The sequence below is a fragment of the Nymphalis io genome, chromosome 6 (genome assembly GCF_905147045.1).
Source record: "Nymphalis io chromosome 6, ilAglIoxx1.1, whole genome shotgun sequence".
In the NCBI taxonomy this organism is placed as follows: domain Eukaryota; kingdom Metazoa; phylum Arthropoda; class Insecta; order Lepidoptera; family Nymphalidae; genus Nymphalis; species Nymphalis io.
The window spans coordinates 6,372,627-6,383,969 of NC_065893.1; the positions used below are offsets into that span (position 1 = coordinate 6,372,627).

At 36.3% G+C, this 11,343-nt stretch overlaps 1 protein-coding gene across 2 annotated transcripts in view; it reads left to right on the plus strand.

Moving 5' to 3' along the window:
• The window catches only part of LOC126768855 (intermembrane lipid transfer protein Vps13), a 31,952-nt gene extending 20,609 nt beyond the window's left edge, over nucleotides 1–11,343 (plus strand). The window contains exons 42-61 of one of the 2 annotated variants that reach the window (XM_050487208.1): nucleotides 813–854; nucleotides 2,342–2,545; nucleotides 2,619–2,756; nucleotides 2,837–2,983; nucleotides 3,265–3,413; nucleotides 3,697–3,828; nucleotides 3,995–4,210; nucleotides 4,305–4,470; nucleotides 4,549–4,771; nucleotides 5,281–5,456; nucleotides 5,619–5,738; nucleotides 5,837–5,946; nucleotides 6,025–6,220; nucleotides 6,683–6,832; nucleotides 7,014–7,103; nucleotides 7,275–7,444; nucleotides 8,695–8,821; nucleotides 8,999–9,124; nucleotides 9,478–9,600; nucleotides 9,942–11,343. In XM_050487208.1, the coding sequence (XP_050343165.1) occupies nucleotides 813–854; nucleotides 2,342–2,545; nucleotides 2,619–2,756; nucleotides 2,837–2,983; nucleotides 3,265–3,413; nucleotides 3,697–3,828; nucleotides 3,995–4,210; nucleotides 4,305–4,470; nucleotides 4,549–4,771; nucleotides 5,281–5,456; nucleotides 5,619–5,738; nucleotides 5,837–5,946; nucleotides 6,025–6,220; nucleotides 6,683–6,832; nucleotides 7,014–7,103; nucleotides 7,275–7,444; nucleotides 8,695–8,821; nucleotides 8,999–9,124; nucleotides 9,478–9,600; nucleotides 9,942–10,016 (2,880 nt within the window). In that variant the 3' untranslated portion in view covers nucleotides 10,017–11,343. The remainder of the gene's footprint in view (nucleotides 1–812; nucleotides 855–2,341; nucleotides 2,546–2,618; nucleotides 2,757–2,836; nucleotides 2,984–3,264; nucleotides 3,414–3,696; nucleotides 3,829–3,994; nucleotides 4,211–4,304; nucleotides 4,471–4,548; nucleotides 4,772–5,280; nucleotides 5,457–5,618; nucleotides 5,739–5,836; nucleotides 5,947–6,024; nucleotides 6,221–6,682; nucleotides 6,833–7,013; nucleotides 7,104–7,274; nucleotides 7,445–8,694; nucleotides 8,822–8,998; nucleotides 9,125–9,477; nucleotides 9,601–9,941) is intronic. The other variant, XM_050487209.1, reaches the window with a different exon arrangement.

Consider the following 11,343-nt stretch of genomic DNA (forward strand, 5'->3'; position numbering starts at 1 on the left):
TATCTTGCAATTGATTTTATTGAATTCACTTAAAATAACGTTATCGGGATCATATTTTTGGCATACAATGAAGATATTAAGAATAAACGATAAACAAGACAAACAGATAAACAGTTATCAGTCATCTCCGAAGGAATAACCAAGCTTTATAAGTAAAATTACATAAAGATATATATAGCGAATTATAATACATATATAAAATATATATTTTGCATTGACTTTTAAGTTAGAAGCATTTCAATAAATTTAATTACTTGAGAAAATAAAAATATTTTACTTCACTAAGTTAAATTATAGGTTCATTTAAAATTCTCTCATTAGTATTGGTTCTGGAAAATTATTATATATTTTCAAGGAAAAAATGTAACATACATATATTATATAGCAAATATTGAAGTCGTTATTAAAAAAAACTAGCTATTTCTACAAGAAAGAGCTGTGCAAGCTCGTCTGTGTAGGTACCACCCACTTATCAGATATTCTACCGCAAAACAGCAATACTTGATATTGTTGTGTTCCGGTTTGAAGGGTGAGTGAGCCAGTGTAATTACAGGCACAAGGGACATAAAATCTTAGTTCCCAAAGTTGGTGGCGCATTGGCTATAAGCGATGGTTGACATTTCTTACAATGCCAATGTCTAAGGGCGTTTGGTGACCACTTACCATCAGGTGGCCCATATGCTCGTCCACCTTCCTAATCTATAAAAAAAAAAGATACGGAGAGAACCGGTTTTGAAAGATAGGACGAGTTGTATCTTTTATCTTTTTGGTGGGAACAATAATACAAGGGCCATGTTAATTAATGCTTGCAGAAATCAAAGAAACCAGAAAAAGATTCCAGCACACCCAACAAGGTACCTTTAGACGTGGTTTGAAATAATCTGCAACTAGTATTTGTAACATGCTTTGACTTTTACTTTACGATTAATTTTAATATATTATCGCTTGTAACAATTGTTACTTAGATATCAATTCTTTATATAATGTTTTTCTTTCTAACTTGTTTAATCTTCATCAACTTTTAGTTGAGTTATTAAGTAGAAAACTTTTAATACGTGTAGATTATTTCTTATATGCATGGTTAGTAGGGTCATACTTCATCTATTGTGTACTTGTAAACTTAAGTAGTCCCCAATATATTCGTAATGTTTTTCAACCTATCTGTAGAGTATGTAAATATCTAAATTACAGATAAAACATTCTCGTTGCAGTAGATTAATTAGACGCGCGTCATGTTTGCCGGTGAGTGCAAACAAAATTAAGCTTATTACTAGATTATTTAGAAATTTAGCGTATAGGTAAGGTTTTTGTTTTAAAACGAACTAAACACTGTTACACTATGAAAAAAAATCAATTCTTGTTTCTGGACATAACCTTTTGTCGACTTTGCACCAAATTTTAAGTAATACTCTAGAAGTTATGACCTTACTTATTTTTTTTATGTATATTTTATTTATCTGATTTAGTAACCGCATGTTTTGCTTGTTTAATCGTTTTCACAATTTATAAACATAATACTTCAATCATAACACATTAGTGGTGACAGCATTCCACCGACAATCGTTAATACCCTGTTACATTGTTTCATATCTATTCTTTTAAAGGGTGAGTGAGCTGGTGTAATTATAGATAAGAGACATAATATCTTACATCGGTGTGCACATTAGCGGTATAAATATTGGTTTATATTTATTACAATAAGTTATTAAGTCCACCTACCGCCAAGTGGCTCATGTGCTCAGTAGTCTTATTAAAATAAATAATAAATAAAACACATATTAAAAACTGACTGTATATATATATTAACAATGTTAACTAAAAATAGTTGATGATTATAGCGAAATAAAACTTTTAAAGTAATTTGAAAAAAAAAATAAACAAATTTTATTATTGCACATAACACTTCCCGACCCCATATATATTTAGTATATATCAAATATTTTATTTAAAAGTCGCTATCTTTTGTTATTATTTTCTGTCTGCAATTACTTATTATTACTATATATATTGACACTTCTTTGTTTACATTGTCATAATGTTTATGATGAAAGAAGAAGATTTTCTTTAATGCCTTTATTTAAAACCCGTATGAACTTAATACAATGTGATTATTTCATTTTTTTTTTCATCGTGACTTAATATTGTGTTATGTTATAAGAAATTATAGGAACTTCATGGTGGAGTGCATATATATTTTTTGGCCTTTAAATGAATGGAAATCCTTTTGCACAATAATAATATATCAATAATAATGCATCAAGTCTTTGATATAAAACGGTTATGGAATAGACTTCAAAACGTTATCAATTTTTTTTAAAGTTATTTTTTTTTTATATTCTAGAACGTTGACGAAACAGGCAATGTAATCTTTCACCCGAAAGACTACAAGGAACCGATACTGTTTTCATTCCGAGCGAAAAACTTTTTTGGAAAAAAGAAGGCCGCAATACGAGTGGAGTTTGGAGAGTGGTCAGATAAGTTTTCACTAGACGTGCCTGGCAGTTCTGGTGTTGTAACGTGCAAAAACGAAGGAAGAACATACGAGGTTTATTAAAAGTTTGTTTTTAATTTATTAGCTTATAATTTTGGGTGTAATTTAAATCATATTATTTTCCCAGGTGGCAGTAACCAACCAGCTGACGTTCAACAGCTTGACGAAAATGGTTATATTTACCCCATTTTTCCTTATTATTAATGAATGTCCGTTCCCAATTCAATATCAAGAACTTCATAGATCAGGGGATCCTTGGCAAGAGGTAGGACAATGAAATGTTAAAACCGTGTTTTATTTTAGAATATTGTTAAATAATTTAAAAATATTTATTTTATTCCGTAGGTGGAACAAAACTCTAGTTCACCTCTCTGGCCCGTGATTGAAAGAGAGGATAAATTGCTATTGCTGCGAGTGTCGGGCTCCAAGGAGCACGCCGCACCTTTCTTGTACACTGAGCAACTCAGTGTTTGTTTGAAGCTTAACAATGAGGTGACTTTTATTTTAAATTATTATAAATAGAAAATAATCGACTTTTATTCATATTCATTTTTCAAACTGGAATAAATATAGCGTAAAAGCGTAATTCTGAATTACATACATGATATATTTCTAAAATGATTGAGCCAATCGATTTCTAAACACAATTTGCTACAGACCGATTTATCCTGATTAGTTTGATGTCCGATATAAGGACGTACGTAGCCATTTTAAATGACCTTTAAACATAACCGAATCACAAAAGTAGTCTACGTCCTTTCCGCCTGTCGCAGTACGGCGGGCTGCACGTGGAGGTGCAGCTGAGCGAGGGCGGCACGTACGTGACGGTGCGCCAGTACCGCGCCGGACACGCGCCCGCGCTGCTCGTCAACTACTCGCCCTACGCGCTCGACGTGCTGGAGAAGGAGAACGTCAACGTGCGGTGAGCGTCTCCTCTACTGACTGCTTGCGTTTGAAGACGGTTATATGTCACTTTTCCGTTGGTTATTGTATGGTTATGGCGCATTGATAGTGTAGGTATAAAAAAATATGATATATCATATTTCTTATACCGCCAACGTGGGCGCTAACCATTTATCATCAGGTGGCCCATTTCCTTGTCTACCTTCCAATAAAATTAAAAAATATGTCACCGTTATAATTTTAATTTATTGAATGTACTTGTCATGTTAATAGTTTTATCATCTATAATATGTTTTTTTTAGAAAAATACCTGCGATGCATCAAATGCTATATACTTGGGAAAATCCAGCCGGTCCACGTATACTAATATTCGAAGCGCATAAGAAGAAAGAAATCGAAAATGATTTGAGAAAAGATGGAATTGGTGATTTTATGTGAGTAAAAATATACTTTACATAGTATTAGTGTTGAGGCAGAACATTATCCTTATAAGGATGATCTAACAACTATTATATAACCTTTAAACAACAAATAATATAACTATATTATCACTACTGGTAGAGTAATGTAGTTCCTCCTTAAAAATATGATGTCGTACAGGATTAACGAAAACCAGCATGTGTGGTGGGTGTCGTTCCTGGACGGGTTGCAGCGCGTGGTGCTGTTCACGCAGGACCCCATCCTGGCGAGCGGCGCGCACACGATCGGCGAGGCCGAGCCCGTGCACACCGAGCTCGTGTTCGCTATACACGGCCTCGGACTGTCGCTCGTCAACGACCCGGAGCTCACGGAGATACTCTACGTCAGCATATCCAAGTACGTTCATCTGTTGATCCTATATGAATAGGCAATACGTTCGAATGTTTTTTAAAACGTTATATTACATAATTTAATTATTGTAATTTTATAGTTCAGGCATAATATGGGAGCAGTGTAAAATTGGCGCACGACGATATAAAAAAATCGAAGGACCTAAAGCTATACAGTTCGAGGAGGCGTACCAACGTTATCTCGCTGAGAAAATAGTTAGTGATACTCGGGTGCCGCCACGAGTAAAGATTGATGATAAAACTGAGGTAGGTAACACCTTATTAATAGTGACTCGCGTGTGTCGCGACAATTACTACACATGTATTTGCGCCAAACACATGCAGATCGACTTCGAGGAGATGCGGCTGGTGCGGCCGAGCGCGCGCCTCGTGCGGCGCACGCAGGAGCCGGGCGTGTGGGCGGCCGTGGGGCTCACGGCGCACTCGCGCCGCGTGCACGCGCGCCTGCACCGCCTGCAGGTGGACCAGCAGCTGCCGCTGCCCACCTTCCCCGTGGTGCTGGCGCCCGTGCCGCCGCCCAAGTCCGTCGCTAACGACGACCCGTCCGGTACCGAGCGCGACTATAATAATTTGACAAGAAATAATTAGGATAACCTAGAGACAGCAATCCTACAACTGTAATTAAATTCCAGTATTTGCGAGAGCTGAATATGACCGTTAGAATGTATAGCTCAGTGCTATTATAGTTTGCAATAGCTAGTTGTATTTCCATTGGATTGAATTGTGTGTCAATTGCGCAATGTTTGCTGGCCGCCTAGCGATGTAAAAATCGCAGTTGTTAATCTGACCCCTTAGGCTATTTTTGTCCTCACTTCTAACTCAAGCTTTACGCTTAATTGGAGGGGTATATAGAAATATTAGTAATTCCTTAAAAAACGATCATTGCTAATGTTCTGTTTTTTTAAATGGATATAATTGACTTTAAACAACTGCTGATCTTGCCTGATGAGAGGAGCAAAATTTTACCGCCAACAATTTACATGGGAGATTAATACCGCAATATTTATAAATATTATTTAAATGGAATTGAGTTTGAGGAATTCGTTTACTCGGTAGGTACGAAACCGTTCATTGAAGTGTCGATAGTGGAGCGTATTATGGAGCACACGAGCGTGCGGCAGTACAAGTACTATAAAGTGCTAATTCAGGAATTCCACGTAAAAGTCGACATGGGCCTTATCAATGCCCTCATGGGAATGTTCCCGCAGAGATTGCTCACGGAACAGGAAGCCGTAAGTTATTTGAATGCTCTAATTATCTTTGTATGTATGATACGAACTTTTATTTGTTATTACTAATTAATCTCTTTTTTTTTTAATTAATAGTTATGCATATATAATATACATATATTATACATATGTATGATTTTCTCATTTAAAGAATATAATTTGCAGTTGGATGCCTTCCAATTGGATATTGAAAAAGCAAGACAACCGTTAGAGGCCCTGGCTGCGATAGGTGCTGCGTCAGATCTGAAAAACTTCTATGATGATTTACATTTATCGCCGCTTAAGGTAATTAAAGAATACGTAATATGGATTCAATACTAATTGTTATTTCATTTGTGTGTAAGATATAGTTATTTGTTAATTATATTGACGTTATACTGTAGGTGCACGTGTCGTTTTCATTGGGTGGAGCGACGCAACTACCTACATTCGTAGGAACAGTACTACAGAGTATTGGTGTCACTCTGACAGATATGAACGACGTTGTTTTCAAGTAAGCTTTCGTGTATTTTACGGGTGATTCGAAATTAATGATTATATGAAATAAAACAAGTATTTTTTTTTTTTATAGATTGTCATATTATGAAAGAAATTATGAATTTTTATCGCAAAAGGAGTTGATCGGTCAAGTTCAGAGCCACTACACGGGACAAGCTCTGAAACAACTTTATGTTCTGGTGCTCGGGTTAGATGTGATCGGAAATCCGTACGGGCTAGTCATCGGACTTAAAAAGGGTGTAGAGGACTTATTCTACGAGCCTTTCCAGGTTAGCGACAATATTCATTAGCACGATTGAAAGGGAAAATAATCTGTCATGCAGACCTGTGTTCTGTTTTACTTTTACTTTATTAGTAACGATTCCTTTCTATGAATTACGAATATTACTTCTATTTTCATCTTAGATTAAGCATAAAGTTTGTATTAGTAATGAAGATAAGAAGAGCCCAGTACTTACGTTATACATTACTACCCGTATATTGAACTTTTATTTTTATTTTGTGAAGAGAAATAATGCATTTAACGTAAAGTATCTTTGACCAACCCGTATTATATTGCGTTATAGTAAAAAAAATATTTTTTAATTTTTACGACTTGTATTTTTTATGACTTATTTATGAATCGTATTCGCTACTACATTCATCCAATACCTAAATAAATAAGGGTATGTCACGGCTTTATTGGCTAACAGTAGTAGTGGCGGCGTATTAAAGCGCGTTCGCGTCGGCAGGGAGCGATCCAGGGCCCGGGCGAGTTCGCGGAGGGGCTGATGCTGGGCGTGCGCTCGCTGGTGGGCCACACCGTGGGCGGCGCGGCGGGCGCCGTGTCGCGCATCACGGGCGCCATGGGCCACGGGCTCGCCGCGCTCTCTCTCGACAAGGTACTCGCTCTTTGCGCATTGTAAAAAAACTTGTTGACATTCCTTAATTCCTTGTTTTTAAAATTTTATGATATTGAGTTCAAACGTTCCAACTTATTATAAAACTATTGAAAATTTTTGTTGATACAGTGAATATTACAGTCTTGATATAAATAATTAAATTAAATATATTAATTTTCAGGATTATCAGCGACGTCGCAGAGACAATATCAACAAACCACCCGCGAATTTACAAGAGGGGCTCGCTAGAAGCGGAAAAGGACTTGTCATGGTATGAATCGAAAATTTTCTTAAATATTTGACTCAATTCAATCGCAAAGGCTATGACTATTTTTTTACAAAAAAAGACGGTATGTCTCTTTTGTTACAATTGTTTGCGTGCGCATCTGCGGGTGCGCATGGAGCTCACACGCCGTGTTTACGAACATATAAACACAAACAGGGCGTGGTGGACGGCGTGACGGGCGTGTTCACGAAGCCCTTCGAGGGCGCCCGCGATCAGGGAGTGGAAGGGTTCTTTAAGGGCCTGGGGATGGGCGCCGTGGGGCTGGTGGCACGCCCCACCGCAGGCGTCGTCGATTTCGCTTCAGGCTCCTTCGATGCCGTCAAGAGGTGATCTGATCGTCCGCCTCGATCTATGCATGCTTTGTCTACGCATGACGCCTTGGCTTCGCTGTTTGGTGTTATTTAGTGGATTGTTTTTAGTTTATGCATTTTGGGAGGCGCTTATTATGTGTTGGCGAAAATTCAGAGTGGCCTAATCTAGATTTTGTGATAGTGCATTAAAATATATTAGAGGTAAAAGGGCATTTACATATAATTATTGACAGCATATAACAACGTATCGTTCTTTCTAAATAAATGGCTTGAGAGTTGCCATGTTTATAAATGTATAAAAATAAAACTATATTTTAAAATTAAAACTATATATTCTTTATTTATCACTGAAATTTATAAATGATAAACAGAATGATAATTGCTTTAAAAATGAATATGATTCTAGTATTTTGATATAAAATATTCAGAAAGTTAATAATTGCGAGTTAAAAACTCACGGCACTCGGTCGTTAAGGTGCGCCAGTCGCGATGAGGCGTGTAGGCAGGCCGGTAGGTATCCAAGCAGTGTAGCGGTGTGGCGCGGCAGGGCGTGGTGGAGGGCGTGCGCGGCGTGGTGTCGCGGCCGCTGGCGGGCGCGCAGGCGGGCGGCGCGGGCGGCTTCGTGCGCGGCCTGGGCCACGGCGCCGTCGGCCTGCTCGTGCGGCCCGTCGGCGGCTTCGTAGACTTCACATCCGGGCTGCTCACCTCCGTTAGAAGGTTGCCGCGACCGCCGAAGACTCGGCTTTAGAACGTGTACAATTTGCTAATGAACGTGGACTATTTTACGAAATCATCCGAGTTAGATTAGATACATAGGGTATTTTAGTATTACTTAAATAGATTTCAGTTGTTTGATACGGTATAAAACTAGACGACACAAAACTTACATTAGATGGTGTTTCGGTAGATCTTTGGCTTTTCATTCTTTGCGCGACTTAATATACAGCTAACCCTCTATCCTTTTTGATATTTAACCAATGACTAACCTATGGGTGTAATAATCTAAGCAATGTACATTTGTAATGCATATTCATTGGTTTGTGTATTATTAGATTAAACTAATGTTTGGTGGTGGTGGTAAATGTCAAGATTAACATAAATGTTACAAACATAATATAATTTATGTAATAGATACACTATTATATAAATTATATTTGACATAATATTATTCATATACTAATTTTCTTAAATATTGCTAGTGAATTTCGTAGACGGCGATTTTAAAATTTGAAAAATTATTAATATACCATTATGTACAACATAAGAGCGGCGGACCTATCTGAGGAAGTGACCAAGCGCAGAGCTGCGCGGTACTTAGCGGCCGACGCTGGCGTCAGGCCTTATTCCAGACTGCAGGCTGAAGGGTACAAAATGCTATCCGAACTTGAAAAGGTAATTGTGTTTTACATATGTTTATATTTAAGATCTATAATAACTAATCAGTTTAATAGGCATAAGAATTAGAATATAGGTTATAAACTTTAATAAAAAATGTTAAACTTGGTAGGCTTAATATTATTTGCTTCAAGTTTAACTATAAAACTAATGGATGTGTTTTTTTTACTGTAGGGTAAATTTGTTAGCACGGACACATACGAAGCGCACGTGTGGGTGATTCCTTCCAAGGAAGTGGTTATGTGTACTGACAAGCGACTGCTCTATTTGGAAAAGAACAACGTTTTTGGTGGTTGGCAGGTAATTTAAGAACCTTCATCGATGAAGTACCCAATTGCTGGCAATATAATAAATAAACTATAATATATGGCATAAGAAAATGATTTTTAAAAGTTACATACTACTAGTTACTACGTTATATATACGTTTATATATATTTTTTTTTGTAATTATCGAGATTTTTAAGTGATTATTCTGTTTAACCTTAAATGGGTAAAGCCATATTTTCCTTTTTTTATTTAAATTATTTCGTATTATACATCATTATTTGAGATACTGTATATCATCGGTTAAAACGTGTAGACCGCAGTAAGTCTAAAGTTTTTGATAAAACTCCGTGTCAAGTTTAACCGTGTGCTTAATGTTTGATGCAGATCTTGTGGACGTACCTGTGGGCGGAGATCCCGGACGTGCCGACAGCGGTGGCCAAGGGAGTGTACGTGCCGACCGCCAAGAGGAAGGTTCTGGGCATGTTCCCCAGCTCCGGCTCGGGCAAGGTCTGTTATTTGTGGAGTTGCTGACTATATCAATGTTGGCGTTGCTTTTATCCTAAACAATTTATTATTACACTGCAAAAAAACTGATATCAACATTTTTTGGGTATGCTTTTGGCGGTGGATTGGTTTTTCACCACCGTGTGGTTGGTTGAAGCTTTAAATTATACTGATGGATGCATTTAACAGCAACTTTATAGTTAGTAGATACACTTACAGATTGGAATAGGGTAGTTGATAGTACAATTCACTATGCCATCAAGATTACCGATATGTTCATATGTACTAATTGTAAAAAAGACAATTTTACGTACCCGATGTTTACTATAACTATTTCGTAACAGGTCATCTTCCTGTACGACGAGCAGCAGAAGCAGTTTCTCCTCGCACAATGCCAGCGCCTCATGCGGACTCGTTGACATGAGATTGTAGAAAGAACGACTCCGGCCGAATGGCTCGGAGAATTCTTTCTACTTATATTTGATTACCGCACCGCGTTGCTTACTCTCGCCTATCACTTTAATCTGCACCACTTCGGTCCTAAAGGTTTCCCCTGAGCCGACGAGGTTCAGTATTACGAGTCACTCTTATACGTGTATTGCGAAATATATTTTGCATTATAGATGTTTCGTTTTTTTAGATAACTGTATATTGAAGGAAAACATATTTATGAAACATAAATAGGTTCTTTGTATAATAATATATGATCTATGATAAAATATCTATTGAAATTGGGCGAGAATTCTAGAAAGGAAAAAATTGATAAAATTTGTTGTTAGATTCTTATTATGTTGGATTACCCCGCCGTCCCAAACCTGTTGATTGTACTTCTTGTATTAAATATTTGTTTGTATTATGTCGGATAGAATTTTGTATATATATTATTTTGACTTTAAATATAAAAATATGTTCAACGGAACCATCATACATCGTTATAATATTTTTGTCCATTTAATTGTTACAGATAACTGCGTTTAATTCATGAATATATCGCATTTAGTTGTAATTAAGAGAAAATGCTATAGATATTAACGTAATAAACAATATAAATTGTATTTGAAACATTGTAATTTCAAATAGTTTCTATGTTTATGGAAAGTTAAAGATAAATTAAACTAAATATGTTTAAAAAGCTATCGTTGTTATAATATTGTTTTTATAAGGTTCAGTTAATTTTTTGTTAAATAATCTAGTTGTGAGAAGTTAAGTATATTAAAAAAAAATACAAAATTTGGTAAACACATTCATTGACTATGTACCAGTGTCAGTGCCTTATAACAAGTGCGTACAAGTCTTGTGGAATACGACTGTGTTTGTTGATGATTATAAACATTTAACGGATTTCTATTCTTTTTTATCTATGTTTGTTATTTGAATATTCTATACCACGTTACTTATATAGTTGGCGGACTTATGTGATTATAAGCACTTGGCTGTATTTGCTAACTTGGATAGAACTATAAAGTTCGAGACGTGATATTTTAATTTTTATAATACTTATATTTTTTTAAATGTTTACTTGCTAGATAAAGCGAACTTGGGATGTTAGACGACGGTGCGTTTTTTTCACTTCTAGACAGAATTCTATCGATGTTTGCCTAAACGTTCCCTGAGGGGGTGTTCAGATGTCTATCAAATCTGAGATTGTATACTTTTTGCTTTAAGCATTTTACTTTTTACTAATAGTTTTGTCTTATCCAAGCTTATGTATAATTCTTTTGATTGATATTAAATGATTTAAAAATA